Source organism: Anoplopoma fimbria, chromosome 7 (assembly GCF_027596085.1).
Source record: "Anoplopoma fimbria isolate UVic2021 breed Golden Eagle Sablefish chromosome 7, Afim_UVic_2022, whole genome shotgun sequence".
Taxonomy (NCBI): Eukaryota; Metazoa; Chordata; class Actinopteri; order Perciformes; family Anoplopomatidae; genus Anoplopoma; species Anoplopoma fimbria.
This window is the reverse complement of record NC_072455.1, coordinates 1,134,410-1,154,714: the sequence shown is the minus strand read 5'-3', so window position 1 is coordinate 1,154,714 and position 20,305 is coordinate 1,134,410. Positions and strand designations below refer to the sequence as shown.

The window sequence follows — 20,305 nt, the reverse complement described above, 5'->3', positions numbered from 1 at the left end:
TTGTTCACGCCGCTCCGTCTGGTGTCAGTCCTCTAATCCCCTCTCGTCTGCTCCTCCTTTTCTATTTCTGGCCTCCAAAAACCTCCTTTAATCCCCCGAGGCCGTCCTCTCACATCCTTATCTCCCTCTCCGTTTTTGGAATCGCGTTATCTTCTATTGTCTTCCAGGGAACAAAAGGTTTGTCTTTGTTCCTCCCCTCCGTCTCCCCCGTCTCCCCCTCTCCCCTCAGGTGTCTCACACGTCGGTGGCGTTCAGGTGGGTGGACACCACGTCCTGGGTTTCGAGCACGATCTTCTTGGCCCTCCCAGCTCCTCCTCCCCCACCTCCTCCCACGGGGTGAATGCTGTCCAGCCGGCCGCCCCTCCCCCTCTCCCCTCCCCCTGCGACACTTGAAGACGGCGAGGAAGGCGGCGCGGTAGTTGCGGTTCATCCAGCCGTACAGCAGCGGGTTGGCGAAGGTGGAGCACATGGCGACCACGTGGAAGACGGTGTAGAGCAGGCGGAAGTCGCGCATGTCCAGCACCGTGCTGTCGATGTCGGTGGCCAGCTGGAAGGCGTGGAAGGGCAGCCAGCTGACGGCGAACACCACCACCATGGTCACCAGCATCTTGGTGGTCTTGCGGCGGCGGCGGTGGCGCTCGGAGCTGGCGCTGCTGCTGACGCCGGCGGCGCCGCTCTCCGCCGGGCTGACGTGGGCGCGCAGTTTGGACCAGATGCGGGCGTAGGCGAAGGAGATGATGGACAGCGGCAGGAAGTACTGCAGGATCAGCATGGAGATGCTGTAGACGGTGCCGTCCGTGTTTTTACCGGGCCACTTCTCCGTGCACACCTGAGACACCACAGAGAGATAATCAGATCAGTTACTGCTTTAGTTTGAGGAGAGTTTATGGAGATTTAACTTGTTGAGCAGTAAGGTTTGGAGCTGAAAATGGTGAAGAACCAACCAAACGTTGTACTCTTACAACTTTCTGGACTCCAGGACAGAAAACCCAAAATATAACAGTTTATTTAGTTAAGAGTATAGTTTATATAGATTTAAAAGTCTTTAGTTGTAAAGTCTGGTAACCAGGTCGGACTTCATCAGGTAAAGATGAAGAACCAATGGGCTCCAAACTTTCTGGACTCCAGGACAGAAAAGATGTGTTTTCAGACCCTGAATATAAGAGTTTATTCAGTTTAGCTTCTACTTTAGATTAGATTGGTTCGAGTATAGTTTAGATGGATTACAATGTCTTTACTGGTAAAGTTGGAGCCATGGTTGGTTCTTCATCAGGCTCTTCTTCATCTGTACCTGATGAAAAGCCAATGGGCTCCAAACGTTGCACAACTTTCTGGACTCCAGGACAGAAAAGATTTACTTTTACACCCTGATAAAACTGTTTATTCAGTTGTAATTTAGATTAGATTGGTTGGAGTATAGTTTTTATCGATTTAAAAGTTTTTGGCGGTAAAGTTTGAAGCCCAGAACTGTTCTTCATCAGATGCAGATTAAGGAGGAAAAGATGTGTTTTTACACACTTAATAAAAAGGTTTATTCTGTTAAATTCATACTTTAGATTAGATTTTTGTGAGTACATTTTATATAGATTACAATGTCTTTACTGGTCAAGTTTGGAGCCCAGGTTGGTTCTTCATCAAGTACAGATGAAGAGGAGCCAATGGGCTCCAAACCCGTCACTACTTTCTGGACTCCAGGTACGAAAAGATGTATTTTTAAACACCAAATATAAAAAAACTATTGCAACGTGTTCACGGAGGGCATGAATGGATTTGGAGTGAAATGTGCTACAAAATCAGGAAAATGTGACCACGTAGTTAAAATTCAAGTTCAAAGCGTGAGGAGAAAAGAAGGGGAGGGGGTGAGGGAGGGAGACGGGAGATGAAAGAGATGGAGAGGTAGAGATCAAAGAGACGGAGTGTGTGTGTGTGTGTGTGTGTGTGTGTGTGTGTGTGTGTGTGTGTGTGTGTGTGTGTGTGTGTGTGTGTGTGTGTGTGTGTACCTGTATGGTGTTCCCAGGCTCCAGTGTGAAGGAGCCGTACTCTCTGAAGATGGCCAGCGGGCTGGCGAGCACGGCGCTCAGAACCCAGGTCAACGCGATCACCCCGAAACACACGTCCTTACGCATCCGGGTCTCCAGGTGGTACACGATGCACCTGAAACATGAGCGGACGGCTGTTTGGATCAATAATGAAAGAGGGAACACGTGTGTGTGTGTGTGTGTGTGTGTGTGTGTGTGTGTGTGTGTGTGTGTGTGTGTGTGTGTGTGTGTGTGTGTGTGTGTGTGTGTACAGGAAGTGGACTGGTATTTATACCACAGGAAAAACATCGACATACTTCCTGGTTAGAATCAAACGTAACACACATACGCAGTGAAATGTCTCCGAAAAGTAAAAGTGGAGAAAGAAGATTTTTTTTCTTTTTGAGTGATAGTTAAGTCTGTGAAATAGGAAATAATGAAAGGAATAAGGAAATAAGGAAACAACAACGTTAGCCATTTTGTTTTAGCTTGTTAGCATGCTAACATTTGCCAATCAGCAATAGCTGATGGGAATTCATTAGTGGAATTTACATGTATTTAGTCATAAAACAAAGTAATGGGCAAATTGAAAATGTGAGTGAAGAAACGACAAAGTGTTTGTAAGAAGTGGACGTAGTCGTCGTGACTCTACGATTTGGTTTCTGGAGTGATGTTATGAAGCCTTGAGGTTGGCGATTTGGTCGTCGCCATCTTGTTTTGTTGCAACCAGTCAACAGGAAGTGACCATATATGGACTGAGGAGGAGTGACGTAGAGACGCCGTATACGTCTCTGGTGTGGACCTGTCAATCAGTGTGTAGCCCCGCCCTAAAGCATCCCCTGCTTTATGGTCTGTTTGACTCTAAATGGAGCATCATTTACTAAATGAACATCATGCTGTATTGAAGAAGACTTGAAACTAGAGATTGAGACCATAAACTCATGTTTACAATGTTTACTGAGGGAATAAATCAAGAGAAACTAGTTAATTAGTTTGATTTTTGGCATGTTCAGCTGATGGACGCTGATGTCTCATAACCCAACAAAGAACAGAAACAGAGCTCAGATGTTCAGATCATAGAATATGTTCTTAATATTTATTTCATTTATTTGTCAGAACACCATCTGGTGAAAACATAACTTTCAAACAGCCAGTGAAGATGCTTTGTGTCTTCATTAACGGGACAGGTGGACACTAACACACAAACAATGACAACAGATTGAGGAACGTCTCAACGGACCAAATATGTTCACAAAGAAGAGTTTAGAGTCTGCTGCTTTATATAAATCCTGAATCTTTATCCTCTGAAACAAGCTTTAAGCGCTCCTGTCGGTGTAGTTCATGAATATTCTGAAGGTTTTCTAAACTGCAAAGAAAAGAAGTTTGGAGTCCAGCGGCTCTGAGATCAGGTCCTCAGGGTCACACAGGTTGAACTTATGTAAATGTCTTCACTCCTACACTCAAACTGCAGAAGCAGCAGACACCCAAGGAGAGATGGAGCTGTTAGAGGAGCAGAGGGGTTTCAGTCGGCTCCATTTGCATGTGAATCTTTATTTTAATCCTCTTTTCAGGTAAAAAAATGAACTTTACATTTTTACCGTCAGCTCAAAGTGAGGGTCAGAGTCCTGCAAAACCTTGAAACTTTGGTGTCTCATCCTCCATAATGTTAAGTCACTTGGCTCAACTTTTTGCATAATTACACTTAGCTAGTGGACGCTGTTTTCCAGAGCGAGCTACACTTGGAGATGAGATGAACATTAATACGAGATATGATGTTTATGGAGATCTCATAAAGGAAACAGTCAGTAAAGAGTAATAACTTTCACAACAGCCTGAGTTAAATCTCTTCTTTCTTCTGTTTCTACAAACTTAAATCTTCCTGGAGAAACAGCAGCTATGAGGCCTTAATATATAACGGCACAAAGAACATGAAAGAAATTGCATATATATACACTTTTAGGTCATTAAAAACCATAAGAACGCTACTCTATGCGCAAGGAAATTCAGATGACGGCTAAATTTGTGTCTTTTTTGAGGCTTTCCTTCTTGAAAATGTGTGAGTTCTCGCTCATGAAAATTATTTTTCCTAGTTTATTTTTGTAGATTTACAACTTCAATCTCTAAGAATATCTGAGGCTTTTTCTCGTTAATTAATATTTAATCTTGTAGGTTATTCTAGGTCTTTTCTTTTGTAATGTTTTGATTTTTTACTGAAAATGTACTATTTTACTCAATTCAAGTTTTATTTCAGTTAAATTTGTAAAAAAAAAAAAAAAAAAAAAATCTCAAAATGTACTACTTTAATCTAAGAGAATATTCAATTTTATTTCTCGTAAATGTTAAAAAAAATTGCGTAAATTTGCTACTTTAGGCTTAAATAGTATTTTATTTCTCGGAAATTAGTAAAAAATAAATCTTGTAATTTTTATTCTCGTAAATTTATTATTTTGATTTTAGGGAATATTTAACCTTTTTTTCTCGTAAATTTGTTGTTTAGTTTAACCTAACTTTACTACTCTAATCTCAGAGATTCAAATTTAATCCTGGTATATTAGTAGTTTTTTTTCTCGTGACTTTACTACTTTAATCTTATAGAATATTCAAGTTTTACTTCCTGTTACTTTGTTCATTTTTTCTCATACATTTTATAATAACATTTCAGAGAATATTCAAGATTTGTTTTCTCCTCAGGATGTTACCCTCCTCCCTTAGCCTCATAATTCACATTTTCTTGCGCCATCCTATTAATATACCATGAAAAAACAAACTGCTACCTGAACATTTCATCCGACCATGAACACTAAGCCCCACCCACCTGTGGCGGTCCAGGGCGATGACGTTGAGCGTGACCGTGGAGACGTGCACGGCGAGCCCCTGTGCGTACGGCAGCATGAAGCAGAGCGTGCTGCCGAACTTCCACTCGCCCTGCAGCGTGTAGACGAGCGTGAACGGGAGGCACAGCGTGTTCACCAGCAGGTCGGCTGATGGCGACAAAACACAGGGAGTACACAGGTTACTATATACAAATATATGCAAATATAGAGACAAATATAGACAAATATAGAGAAATATAGAGTACACAGGTTATTATATACAAATATAGACAAATATAGACAAATATATATACAAATATAGAGTACACAGGTTATTATATACAAATATATACAAGTATATATACAAATATAGAGTACACAGGTTACTATATACAAATATATGCAAATATATATACAAATATAGAGTACACAGGTTATCATATACAATTATATACAAATATATATACAAATATATACAAATATAGAGTACACAGGTTATATATACAAATATATACAAATATAGACAAATATATATACAAATATATACAAATATAGTACATATACAAATATAGACAAATATAGAGTACACAGGTTATTATATACAAATATAGACAAATATATACAAATATATACAAATATAGACAAATATATACAAATATATACAAATATATACAAATATATACAAATATATACAAATACATACAAATATATAAATATATTGAAATATAGACAAATATAGACAAATATAGACAAATATATTCAAATATACAAATATATAAATATACAAATATACAAATATATAAATATATCATTCTGAGGGATTTAAACAAACATGTGTGTTTAGCTTCTCTGGGACTCTCTGTGGCTGTTGTTTCCCACCAAATATACAATGACGTTTATGAATATTTTTATGAATGGAGAGGGTAATATTCAGAAAAAAAAACCCAATGCATTTGCTAAATCAAAGTGGTTCAATTTCAAGAAAGTAAATGCAAATTTGCCAGAAGAAAAACTTGCATATTCCTTTATATCAAATTACAGAATTTAGAAAAAAAATACAAATTCACAAAAAAACAATCATTATCCTCCGAGATTAAAATAGTCAATTCATAAGAATATATTCTATGAGATTGAAGTAATGAATTTTCAAGAAAAAACTCAAACAATAACAAGAAAATAAAACTAGAATATTCTCCTAGATTTAAGTGGTACATTTACAAGACAATCTCACAAATTAATAGTATATTTTGGCGAAAACAATCACTAAATTTACATGATGAAAAAAACTCCTATCCTCAGAGACTAAAGTATTACATTTTACGAGAAAAAGTCTGAGATATTCTCAGAGATTAAAGGAGTACATTTAGAAGAAAGTCTAACAAATGAATAAGAATATAGAGAAGAAGAAGATATTTGCTAAGATTAAAGTAGTACATTGAGAAAAAAAATCATAAATTTACAAGACAAACTGAGATTAAAGTATTCATTTTTACGAGAAAAAGCCTCAGATATTCTTAGAGATTAAAGTAGTAAATCTATGAGAAAATAAAACACACATTTACAAAAAAGAAACTTAAGTCCTCTGAGATTAAAGTAGTAAATGTAGTAAAGAAGGAAGAGAAGAGGAGAGGAGAGAAGAGGAGAGAAGAATCCTTAAATCACATCTCGTCTTCACCACTCTACGACTTTCATAGCTCAACCACTCATCCCATCACAGCTGCTCTCATCAAACACCGTGCGACTCTCAAACTCTTCCTCTGGAGAGATTCCACCGGAGCCGAGCGGTTTGAAGCTGCTGCTCCGTTTGATAAAAGTCTTAATTATGGTCTGTAAAGGAGCGGATGTCTCCTCCGCTGTCTGCTTGTTGGTTTGTTTTTCTGTTCGTCAGCGGGAATACGGGAAAACAAATAGCGACACAAACTACAGGAGACAGGAGGCGGATACACAAACACCTTTTCTGTTGTTCATCTGTTTCCACTTTTGCTGCAGAACTTTTGACAATCAACGACTGTCAAACGCTAAACAAAGCTTCCTCACTGGATGCATGTGACAGATTATTTGATCTAAATACTTTTTCTTTCATTTAATCTGCACACATTGTTTTATTGTGCATAGGAATAGTTGTGCAGATCCAGTAGAAATGTATTTTCCTTTAAATAAAATATAACTGAAACTTCTGAACATGTTAAATCACTTTTTATCTACATGCATAACTAGCATAGTTTTTAATTAAGCAGAATCCTTCAGTGTTTTAGATCTGACTTGATAGATTGTTAAAGTACATTCATTTGAATTAAGAGCATTTAAACCCTCAACAAGCACTTTTCTTTGGTTCTGCTCTTGAACCTTTTTATTTACAGTCAGTTCAAATAAAAAGGAACTCTTTGCAGTTCACTGTTCACATGAGAACCATCGTTATGTGAAACCACAGAAACATCATAACACAATGAGTAATATCGGTATGTAACAGCTTAGTAACACAATAGCCGGAGCTTTGTTTGTCTTTATCCGATGTAATCTCCCTTTATGTTCCTCGTTCTCCGGGGAATTTAGAACGAAATGATGCAAACTGAAACACTTCTGTAAAGTTCTGTTCTTAAATCACAAAGTTTTCCCGCCAGAAATCTTCAAACTGATGATTCAGAGCCAAAGACGACAAAAATAATTCATAAGAAAAGCTTTACTGCCACGGTGGCTCGCTGGTCAACGGAGGTACTACGACAAAGAGAACTAGATCTGCTCACGTGGACCTCCAGAGTCATGTGACCCGTGTGGGTTCATGAGGGGCCCGGAAGGGACTGACCCGGTATCTGCCGAGTCCACGACCCTCAATCAGCTCTGGATGTTGGCGTCGTGCCAAAAACTAAATGTTGCCCTTCTGCTTCCTGTGAGGCTTCCTTCTTTAAAAATGCTAAAAGGATCAAAAGAAATTTAGGAGACAGGACTTAATGAAAAGAGAAAAACTGATCTGATTCCAGCAGCGACCACGACAACAACGTCCTCCAAACTAAAAAACTGATTCAGGACTCAGATCTGATCCGATCTGGTGGTTTTGGTTAAACAGTCTAAACTGTGTTGATACGACACAAAGTACCCTCATATGCTTTGTTTGATATATTACAAAACGTTACTCCTTATTTTTAGTATGAACGCTGGATGAGAACAGTCTGAACTACAAACAGGTTTCTCATGTCGACATGTGTTTACTCTTTTAGACATTTGAACAAACAAGCATTGTGTTCTGGGGAGGACGGTCTCAGAGGACCAGATCCAGAATCCCACATCCCAAAAGAGGAAGTGAGTCCTTGTAGCCTGGAGGATCTATGATCAGCAGAATGTCATCTGACGACCGTTCACGTTCAGACAGAGAGACAATGAGAGGCAGAGAGCGAGGGGAGGCTCCGCCTCTCTGCCGACGGCTCATGTTTTTGGTTTCGGGGTAATTTAACCGACGACTTTCTGGCTGCCGTTCTACCTTCCTGCACATTTCACATCACATCCGTCACACTCTTCTGCTGTTCTTTTGATCTTCCTCTCGGCGCCGCCTTGTAGTTCAGCCGGAGCTTCATCGACAAGAAGACGTCTTCTCATCGCGTCAAATATCAAAGAAATCATAACGAGCACATTCCTTTTAATTCTGGTTACAGTTTGAGCTACAAATATATTTATATAAATACCTTTGAATAAAAAATCTTAACTTTATATTCCTATCATATACAGTATGTTCTACTTCAGATCACGGGATTCTTGGATTTACAACGTGTGAACTTTTCTCTCCTGCTGCATCTTGTCAGAGTGAAAAAAACAAGGGTTCTGCTGTGCGTTTGTTATATGGTTATGGATTAAATGTCAGAAATGACACACACACATATATAAGCAGTTTTTTCTGTATCCAGCCCAGTATTCATAAGACTTATGTCCATATCGGACGATGGACCTCAGACTAACGTCCGTTACAAAACAGGAAGTTGTAGAGAGGCAGACAGGAAGTGTGTGGATGGAGCTCTGATGAGTTCACATCTTGTACAGGACACAGGCAATCACTGTGTGTGTGTGTGTGTGTGTGTGTGTGTGTGTGTGTGTGTGTGTGTGTGTGTGTGTGTGTGTGTGTGTGTGTGTGTGTGTGTGTGTGTGTGTGTGTGTGTGTGTGTGTGTGTGTGAAAAAGCTGAATGGAAACGGCACAATGTAATATAGAAATGCCTTTGACGAATAAATTCTAATGTAGTCAACATCTGAATCACGTGAGCGATCAGCTGTTTCTGCTGTCGTGTGTCTTCTTGCATTTATATATTTAGCTGACATGAAATAACCAATAAAACAGATTCCTGAAGTTTGTTAGCCGAGCTGAATTCTGTTTCCTGTTCTCCACCACGACTTCTTCTTCTACTCTGTTTATTGGCGGATTACATCCATTTAAAATGTTCTCTTCACAGCTGAATGGAAACACAATGTGTGTGTGTGTGTGTGTGTGTGTGTGTGTGTGTGTGTGTGTGTGTGTGTGTGTGTGTGTGTGTGTGTGTGTGTGTGTGTGTGTGTGTGTGTGTTAGCCTGCGGTTAAGTTTTACTTTGCATCCAATTTTCTTTACACTTCTCAGAACAACTGAAGCTCCAGGCTAAATATTGATGTGTTGAAGCACAAGAAACATACACACACACACACACACACACACACACACACACACACACACACACACACACACACACACACACACACACACACACACACACACACAAGCACCACTTCACATGTAATTATTAATTTCTTCTCTTATGTGTTGACGTGTTTCTTGGAGAGGTGGAGGGTTCCTGTTGATCTCTGGAGGACTCATGGCCGCTCCGCTCACATTAAACCGGGGTCATCGAGTGGGGATTAAAGGGTTAAGAGCTCTACGTCGCCTCACAAACATATTCTCTATAAAACCTGAAGCTTCTTCCTGTCACGGCTGATTGGAACGTTTACATTTTATCACAGAAGTCCTAAATCAACAACGTGTTCGTCCATCAGTTACTGCTGAAGATATAAATCTCTAAATACACAAACATGTAGTTTCATCTCCTAAAAAAGATGCTCAGTGTAGTTTTTATGAAGCAAACAGGGGGAGCAGCCTGTTCTCCCTCGCTGTCCGTGGTGCTGAGCTCTCTTTCTGAGGCGGTCTCTGTCCGTGGTGCTGAGCTCTCTTTCTGAGGCGGTCTCTGTCCGTGGTGCTGAGCTCTCTTTCTGAGGCGGTCTCTGTCCGTGGTGCTGAGCCTTTCTGAGGCGGTCTCTGTCCGTGGTGCTGAGCTCTCTTGGTTGCTGGCCCTGACGTATTCTGAGGCTCTCGCTGTCCCTGGTCCTGGTCCTGAAAACTCTCCCTGCCAAACCGGAATTGACCCGTCCAACAATTTATTGACTTTGCTTGACGTGTTTGTCTCTACATTTGCTCTCCCTGAATGCCACATTATGAATTTAATTAATTTTAACACACACACACACACACACACACACACACACACACACACTTTCATTTTCACACTCCATTACTCCTCATTGTTTACGTGTCATGTTCATGTTCCCGTTTGCTCATTAATTCACCTCTTTTCTTGTCTTCTTGTTGATTCATGCATTTATTACCACATGTTTACTCTTGTTTTTGTAAAACAGAGTCGTGTTTTTTTGTGTTTTAATTAACCAGCTCAAAATTAGAACTCAGTTAATGATGTTTAAGGAATTAAAACCGACTTAATTTGAAGATACTGACTGCACGTTAGTCTTTCTTCAGCTGTTTCCTCTCTAACGACGGCAAAATGACCTCCTAATAACCAGCTTAACGAACACGTCCAGTGTCTCTAAAGCAAAAACCATCCACGCATTCCAAACTATTTTTTTATTATGCACCAGCGTGAATTTTCACAATTGAGCGCCGTGTGTCACTTCACAGGCGGAGGACGTGTGAAGCTCGCCTCGTCGCCCTGCGTTCATAAATAAACAGCTGAGGAGACATCAGTGTGGAGGACGATGTTCATGTGAGAGGACTCAACAGATGCTCGCTCAGAGTTCAGATACTCTCCGGCTCATTAGAATAACGTGATGCTCTGCAGGATGACACTAACACAAGCAGGCTGCTGGTCACATGATGAGGACATGATTCTGTATTTTCTCTCACTTTGCAGAAACGACATCATTTCTGCTCCGTCCTGGTGGCTGTTTGGAAAATATATCGGAGGATTGATAATCAGCTGGTGATGTTTTTATCACAAAGTGTCTGTTCTCAGTGAGTTTGACCGCTAAGATCAGTAAAACTCACTAAATGAAAACTGTGACAGGTGTAGGAATATAGCCAAAAGAACAAAGTGATACTGATATCAATATTCTTCATATGGATCCATTCTTTTTTTTAAGAGATTCTGCACACTTTCATGTTTTTCGAGCTGTAAATTCAACAATTTTACTCTTCTATGGATTGAAATGAAAAACCTCAATGACGGTGTTTGTACTAACGTTTCTTACCAAATCTATAAATATCTCAAATTTCTTGGTGGAAAATGGATCAAAACACCATTTGCTGTTTTTATATCAGCCCTAAACTTAGCATAAAGTCGACCGGTTGGGTCTAATCTGTGTCACGTTTCTCAGCCTCTTGCCACCTTTTTTAGCATTTTTCCGACGGATGGAGTTAGGTGTGAAGTTTAACTTTAAGAATTGAGATCAGGATACCTACAGAGTAGACGTTTTACGATGTAAAAATCAACCTGTCAGCGCTCTCTGGTGGACAAACTGTAGTCGTGACACTAGCCGTGTTTCCATTCAGGCCTTTTTATGCAGTTTGAAGCATTGCGTCAGAAAAAGCTGAATGGAAACGGCACAATTTAATAAAACTTCCTTCATTTTGCAAAGTTGAAGCACAAAATGTAATATAGAAATGCCTTTGACGAATAAATTCTAATGTAGTCAACATCTGAATCACGTGAGCGATCAGCTGTTTCTGCTGTCGTGTGTCTTCTTGCATTTATATATTTAGCTGACATGAAATAACCAATAAAACAGATTCCTGAAGTTTGTTAGCCGAGCTGAATTCTGTTTCCTGTTCTCCACCACGACTTCTTCTTCTACTCTGTTTATTGGCGGATTACATCCATTTAAAATGTTCTCTTCACAGCTGAATGGAAACACAATGTTTTCTCTGAATCAGCTTCTTTTGGCATTTCTGTGCTACAATTTCTCGTTACCAAATCTGAGCGATATTTGTTAAAATGCTCATTTAAATATTTATATTATTGTATTATGTCAAAAATCTGATGTTACTCTTATTGTTTGTTCAAAAGAGACAAGAAAAAGCGCCAGATATTCTGATGTATGAGTTATTTTTTTAAGGAAATATAGAAGATAATAATCACTTTAAAGAACATCATAAGTCAAAGTCTATTGATCTTTGTCTTCGTCTCGCTCTGATTTAAATAGCTTCAGGCCCCCAGAAAAACAGCGTCTCATGTTTGTTATCAAATGAATCTGGATAAATACAGGAGGGTTAATGTACATACAGCATGTACAGATCACAGAGTGAGTCCTCCGAGCCTCGGGGAGTTTCTATTTTTAACTCGTCACATTCTACATCTGCTAACAGTAGCGCCGCTTCGTCCTCGTCAGACGTGTGAATGTCAAATTCACGAAACAATGAATCCTTCACAGAGAAACACATTTCAACAGCTGACAGATGTTTGAGTCATCATCACGGATGACCTACAGAGGGCAACACACACGCACACACACACACACACACACACACACACACACACACACACACACACACACACACACACACACACACACACACACACACACACACACACACAAAGACGCCATCATGTCTGCATGTCTGGGAGGATTTCCTTGCTCTGATGGGTCTGACAGCTTCAAATCAGAGCTGGTTGTGTGTGTGTGTGTGTGTTGGGGGGTTAGTTTAACTAGTGTTGTGGGGACATAGCTGTTTACAAAGGTCACATTGTGGGGACTCACCGTACTTATAGGGACAAAGGCAGGTCCCCATAACGTTAAATATTACAGTGACACAGGAAAAATATAAAATGTGGCGTCATCTCAAACAAGCCGAATGTTATGTCTCCAAAAATCATAAAAACACTGCCGCCGTGTGTGTGTGTGTGTGTGTGTGTGTGTGTGTGTGTGTGCGTGTGTGTGTGTGTGTGTGTGTGCGTGTGTGTGTGTGTGTGTGTGTGTGTGTGTGTGTGTGCGTGTGTGTGTACATACCAACAGCCAGGTTGGCGATGAAGAAGTTGGTGACGGTGCGGAGCGTCTTGAAGCGGTAGATGACGTAGATGACCAGAGAATTACCCAGAACCCCCAGCACGATGATGGTGCTGTAGGCCAAGATCAACACCACCTACAAACAACAACGACAACAGCTGTAACATCTGGATGTTCTGAATCTTTCTCTATATGTTTGTATGATCGATACATAATCCCACTTCAGGTGATACAGATTTAACTACTGATGATGTGAAGTCTCTGCTCGCTTCATGTTCAAAGACACAAGTTATTATTTTTCCTTTCTTTTCCTTTCTTTTCCTTTCTTTTCTTTTCCTTTCTTTTCCCAGTAGACTCACAGCCCTCAAGCTGCAAATATTCTTACAGAAACTAAAAGAAAACCTTTTGTAAACTTGGACTGATTCAAATCAATGTGGGCGAAGTGAAAGTCTGAAAGTTTTTTGGGCATCTCAGGTGCCAAAATGATTCCTGTTCTTTTTGTGTAACCATAAAATATTCTCTTTTAAAACCTGCAGAAGAAACACCCCACAGGCAAAAAGTTACTTTTACTGCATCATGACAAAATCAAAAATTTATGAATGATAGGAAAATATGAAATATGACAGGAGTTAAAACCTGTACCCTTCAAAATAAAATCCACATAGGATGAACCCTGTTATATAATAGCAACAAACCAAGGCGGCAAAGGAAAAACATGTTCAAAGAAGTTATTATTTTTCCTTTCTTTTCCTTTGTGCCTCTAAACTACAGTTGGCTTTTGATGAAGTGCTTTTGAGCTTTTGGGAAACAACAGTGGAGACGATCAAAGAGGGAAGAAGGACGGCGGCCAAAGAGGTGGGGAAATAGAAAGTATTTTCTCACGTGTATATTTTGTTCAGGAAACAATACATCATACATTTGTTAGTGGATGGAATTCAATGTGATCTATTGGTTTAAAGAAAGTGGTGAAAGTAACCAAGTACATTTAATCAATTACTTACAAATACTATAGTGAAGTACATCTACTCCACTGCATCTCAGAGGGAACTGACAGTTTAAAGTATTTCATGTAAAACATATGATCAGTTTCAAAAATATGATTTTGTGAAAATATGAAAAAGAATAATCTCTACCTGCACACTCAGCAGTTTGATCGGGTCCTCCTGGAAGTTGACTCCCTCAAACAGCAGCGTGGGCAACGCCGGGGGGTCGGCGCCAGCATTGGGGCCGTAGTCGTGGTAACCAAGGTCGCCGGGGTCGTCGTCGGGCGAGGTCAGGAGGTGGAGCTCGTCCAGCGTGGAGTTGGCTGCGCTGACGGCCTCCATGTCCGATCATACGTGTTCAGCCGGCAACGCCATTTCACAGACTGACTGAGAGACGAAGAGACAGACGGACACGAACAGAGGACATTAAAGAAGATTTCATCTCCTGTGACTGGATCATTATGGCCACTAGGAGGCAGAAAACAGCACTGATATATTACTGCCTTTTAAAGCTGTGATCAAAAACTAATGTTCTTCCTCTCACCTGTAACGCTACTTATCAGTCTAGATTGTTTTGGTGATAATGGAACCAGATGTTACTCTGCTTGTGATGTTTAAAGCGCCCAGAAAATACATTTGAAAAACTCAACAGCAATGTCTCTTTCTAGAAATCATGACTCAGCTACTCACGATAATCCACACACCTTGTTGTCAGCAGATTCATGTCGGAACTATTTTCTTTCTACCGAACTAAACCAGCCCAAAGGAAGCTAGCATCTGAGATAGCTAATGTCACAGCTCAGCTGAGGAGGGCAGTCAAGTGTAGGATGCTTCATTCTGCACGGTGATATTTGGGGTAAACTGTCCCTTTAACATGTTAGCAAACAGTTTAGATACAAACATATTGGATCATCAGATGGACATCAGAGATGTAAATGTCCACTGTGTTCACCAGCTTGTCTCTATTCTATCATTTTGCCAGGAAGGACATGATTCCCCTTGTCAACCATGTTGTCTTACTTGTTTCAGAACTTGTATAAATTTGTGTTTGTTTTCATGAACACAAACAGCAGATTAACATGAGTAATCAGGGCTTAAGCAGGAAATGATGGAATGCGAGGCTGATTACTCTAAAACCATATTTTACATGCGGTTCGGTGTGTAACCAGATTACACCCTCAATAAGCCTCCATCCTGTGAACAACAATGGACCACGCAGAACTCACACTGTTTCACTCAAAAATCAAAAGAGGTTTTAGGTTCATGGCCAAATAATCAGGTCACAATCACAAATGTTAATCTGGGTTATTCTTAATCCCTTAACCTGGAAAAAATGGATTATTTGTATAAATGAGATCAGATCAGATCAAAAAATCTCCTGTTCATGTAAACACACCAAATAACTCTTAACCAAAGCAGAATCCCAAACAACCTCATGTCTATATGAATAAAATCAGATGAGATAAATCAGAGAAAAGTGATTTACAAGCAAAAACCGAACAATTTAGCTCAAATTACATAAATGTTTTACCTCTCATTACTCAATAATATACAAATAAATCAAAACCTACTTAAATTTATATAATGATGTTTAATGCTTTGTAAAATAAGGAAAATCATTATTAAAATGTGACAAAATTGATAAAAAACAGTTGCTGTAATTTAAATCATATAATAGTTTTCAACAGAAGAATAAGAGACAAAACAAAAAACAATAGTTTTGACCAAACATGTGAGAATGAGGCCTGACGTGCCCTCGAGCAACACAGTGAACCCTTCAGACCGGGTGATGCAGAGCAGCAGATGGTGGTTGTACTGGGCAGCTCCCAGTAGACTCACAGGCCTCAAGCTGCAAATATTCACACAGAAACTAAAAGAAAACCTTTTGTAAACTTGGACTGATTCAAATCAATGTGGGCGAAGTGAAAGTCTGAAAGTTTTTTGGGCATCTCAGGTGCCAAAATGATTCCTGTTCTTTTTGTGTAACCATAAAATATTCTCTTTTAAAACCTGAGAAGAAACACCCCACAGGCAAAAAGTTACTTTTACTGCATCATGACAAAATCAATGTTTATGAATGATAGGAAAATATGAAATATGACAGGAGTTAAAACCTGTACCCTTCAAAATAAAATCCACATAGGATGAACCCTGTTATATAATAGCAACAAACCAAGGCGGCAAAGGAAAAAGACTGAGATTGCCAAGAGTCAATATGGTGACAGTCAAAAACCAAGATGAAGACAATCAATAACCAAGAAAGAGAAGGTCTAAGACCAGGAAAATCAAGATGGTGATGGATAATATCCAAGATTACTATGGACAAAATCTAAGACAGCAACGGGCAAAAACCAAGATGACGACAGGTTAAAACCGAGATGACGACAGGTTAAAACCGAGATGACGACAGGTTAAAACCAACTTTGTAACTCCCAAAAGCCGAGATGGAAACGGCCAAGAATGTCTATTGTTTTATTCAAATGTAAAGGCTCCATCTTGGAAGACAGTTTCCACTTCAGTAACACATCCATGTTTGAAACATCCAGCTGTTCATCACAGTGCAGAGACTCACACCTAAACTCTGAGGTTCACAGGTGGGAGAAAGTCCCAACAGCTGTGTCGTAGCTTGTTCACACACACACACACACACACACACACACACACACACACACACACACACACACACACACACACACACACACACAGCTGTGACCTCTCCATTTCACAGCTCTGTGATGAAGACCAGTCATCTGGCCTCAGGGGAAAAGTCCAGTCCAGACTCAGACATCAGCAGAGGAATCCTTCCACAGAAACACCATCACACCAACGGGACACGCTCTAACAAACAATCCAAACTGCAATCTCTAAGTCAGACGCACTCACGTGGGAACACACACACACACACACACACACACACTCCAGTGAGCTGACTCACTGAGGTGCCGGAGGGCGTTTAGCTCCCTCCTGCTCTCGCCCGCCGCCAACAGGATCTGTGACGCTGCCAACTCACCCTCGCCAGAGATGAAAAAAGAAAGACACAGCGTGATGCAGCGAGGCGGCGTTTTGCAAACTCATCTCACAAAAGGTCTGAGTTTTTTTTGTCACACATTAACCTCTCTATAAACAGAGAGAGGTGACGGGTTTTCAATTGTTTCAAGTTCACATTACAGGCAAGCTCAGATAACAGTGAGGTGTGGACACGGTGTGGACATTCTCCGTCATCTTCACACCACACAGGAGTTCATCTACCGAGGACGGCAAAGAGAAGAGAGGAGGAAACTTGGAGCTCAGCTCAGACCTGCTGCAGGTCTTTTACAGGAAAATGTCTTTAAAACCAAATTACCAGCTTTATATCGGCTACTCTTCAATATAACAAGTCTACTAATACTGCAGGGAGGAAGAGTAAGCAACAACAATAGCTGGGCCTTTACTGTGAAGAATTTATAGGAAATGAAATGTTTATCAATCGTTTTACAGATGCTCCTACGAAATATATCCGATCACTATCAGATCAGGCAGGTCTCACCGAAGTGTCAAATGTGGACAAACGTATGAGAGAAATAAAACATTACTTTCAGACACCAGTTATGTCCACGAAACCCTTCAGGAAGGTGGGATAATGCAGGATTTTGAATGAATGTAGCCGAAGCCGAGGGGTGAGACAAAGCACTTTTGACTCCTTGTCTCTGGAGCTACATGTTGAACTGAGGCTTTCTTTGAGGCTGCAGACATTAATCTTGTCTCCACCAGAGAACCGTTTCATTGAGGCTCTTTTAATGTTTCAGTTTGAGCTCAGTGTGAATATTTTAACTTCTTTCCTGTCGTGACAAACCACCCATGGGCTGCTGTTTCTCAGACGGGTGTAGTTCACTGTGAGAGGACTGTGGAGCAATAACGAGGATTAACTCACGACTCCATCCACTGTCTTTGTAGATTTGTGACTTTAATTAGTCTTTTTAAAACAGAAGAGCTGAAGAGTTCAGGTTAACTAATCACAATAAATTCATTGTAGTCCATCAGGGCCATCTCAGAACATCAGTCTATAAAAACAAAGTTTATGATGTTCATGAAAGAACATTGACAAAACATTATCTATCTCCATTATCTATCTATAAGGACCTTCAGCTCACTCAGACTGTTCATCAAAGAGGAAACAGTAATCAGTAGGATTCATCTGATAACTCATTGGCAAACAAACCATAAAACAGGTCCAACATGAGGATAAAGTAGAATGCATACCAGTGTCTGCATTATGTTTTTTAAACAACACAGAAAGAACATCACAAAAAATTCCCAAATCTCTCTTTTGGGAGCTTCGCCTCGCTCTGAGGCCGTCCTTACTTTAAGACAAATACTTTAGACACAGAAAAATCCAGACGGTTTACGTTAGCCGTTAGCCGTTAGCTCCGTTATTTAGCCAAGCAGAACAGTGACCCCTGACCTTCTTCCTGTCACTACTTTTGGTTCATGCTAGCAGCGTGGCTCCATACCCGTTGGTCGGTCCACCACTTTGGTCCAGACTAAAATATCTCAACAACTATTGGACGGATTGCCATGATGTTTGGTTCAGATATTCACGGTCCCCAGTGGATGAATCCTACTAAATTTGGTGATCTTCTGACTCAGCTTTACTCTGTGTGTACTGATATCAGAAATACATTTTAGGTTGCAAACTTGCTAAAATAAGATGGTGAACATGCGAAACCTGCACAAAATCAATATGTTAGCATGCTGACATTAGCGTTTAGCTCAAAGCACCGCTACACTAGCTAGCTTTCACTGGCCGACTGTCCTGATAGAAACAGAACAAGTCCTCTTAATCTGTAGCTGGCACATGTTAAGTCTTTCACACAGTATGAATATTACAACTGTCTTAACTTATTTTCTGTCAATCATTTCCCCTTAACTACACAGAAATACTCTTATCTTCTAAAACCAAAAAATACTTTTTTAAGGAATTGACTGCTTTGCCAATTCTTACCAAGCAAAAAGCAGAAAACTCTGCGTTATATTTTTGGCTGCACAGCTGCACCGAGTCAAAGAACACTTTCATTTAAATGAATTCTTGTCGGGTGGACTCACGGACAACTGACATGAAGCCGGATCTCTCTCCGAGGACGGCCGTTCGTTATTCCTACAAGCTGGCCCCGATGATTAGCTGGTTCGGATCCAATGAGATGAAGGACCGTGATGCACTCACTCCGGAGAAAACCAAGTGTGGTGAACTCTTTCATTTGATCACATAATGGCTCTCAGAGGTGTTGGCGTGACCCAACTGAAGCCAAGGTTAATTAAGCTCTGATTACCCGGCTCGGCTCCTCTTGAGGCCGTTCAGCAGCAGAAGTCCTGTTCTCTGGGATCAAGCAGCGGTGCAGCTTCTCTGTTTTGTAGAAACAAAGCCTGAGGAGTATTGGAGACTGTCTGCAGTGAACCCAAGGGTGTACAGACAACCATCGCTGAGTCTCTTTTTTTCTGTGGTTTCTTTGCAGATTAGAGTTTACTCATGATGGACATCACAGATGATTATATACTCTAATCTCTGGGTACTAACGTTTTAAAAGTACCTTAAATGCCTCACTCTGCTGGAACATCTGACCAAAGATCAAAGGGGGTAAATCAGCGGCCACAATGATTTAAAATAACTTACTTCCTGTTGTGTTTGTAGGAAACCAGGCCTCACAGTTAGAAAACCTTTTCTCTAAGGCTGGAGATAAACATGTCACTGCTCAGTGCAGCTACTAATTAACTGGCCAATTTTCTTGCTAATATGGTGGCTAATTGATCGTCTAATTAACTTGATTATTGGCTCAAGCTGTTCCATTAAGAGCGGGGAGAACTTCCACACGTGCTTAAACACAGCTGTGATACAGAGTGACAGGTAACTCCTTGATTGGACAGTTTTAGCATCTGAACCCACGTTGGGAAATCCAATTTTGGTGACAGACAGAAATTAATTTGCATGGTATTGATCTTGCATAAATCAAACTGAGTTGTTTCCTGTAAAGACTGTATGCAGAAATGAACACGTGTTTCTGGACTTTTGTAGGAAAACACATGAAAAATGAGGACTAACTATCAATAAGATATCATACAAACTGTTTCTATGAGGATACATTGACAACAAATTGGTGGTTGTTTCGTTTACTTTCAAACCACAAACAAACGGCATCAGAGTCGGCTTGAGGATGTTTTTTTGATGGAACAGGTTATGTGTGAAGCACATGCAGGTCTGACGCTGTCTGAATCCACGG

General features: G+C 40.3%; 1 protein-coding gene across 1 annotated transcript in view; it reads right to left on the bottom strand.

The window, feature by feature from the left end:
- Positions 1 to 234: 234 nt before the first annotated feature.
- Positions 235 to 20,305, bottom strand: part of npy2rl (neuropeptide Y receptor Y2, like) — a 34,145-nt gene continuing 14,074 nt past the window's right edge. The window contains 6 exon segments of the mRNA XM_054601220.1: positions 235 to 378; positions 380 to 829; positions 2,001 to 2,154; positions 4,834 to 4,999; positions 13,075 to 13,207; positions 14,205 to 14,441. Coding sequence (XP_054457195.1) covers positions 235 to 378; positions 380 to 829; positions 2,001 to 2,154; positions 4,834 to 4,999; positions 13,075 to 13,207; positions 14,205 to 14,396 — 1,239 coding nt within the window. The 5' untranslated portion in view covers positions 14,397 to 14,441.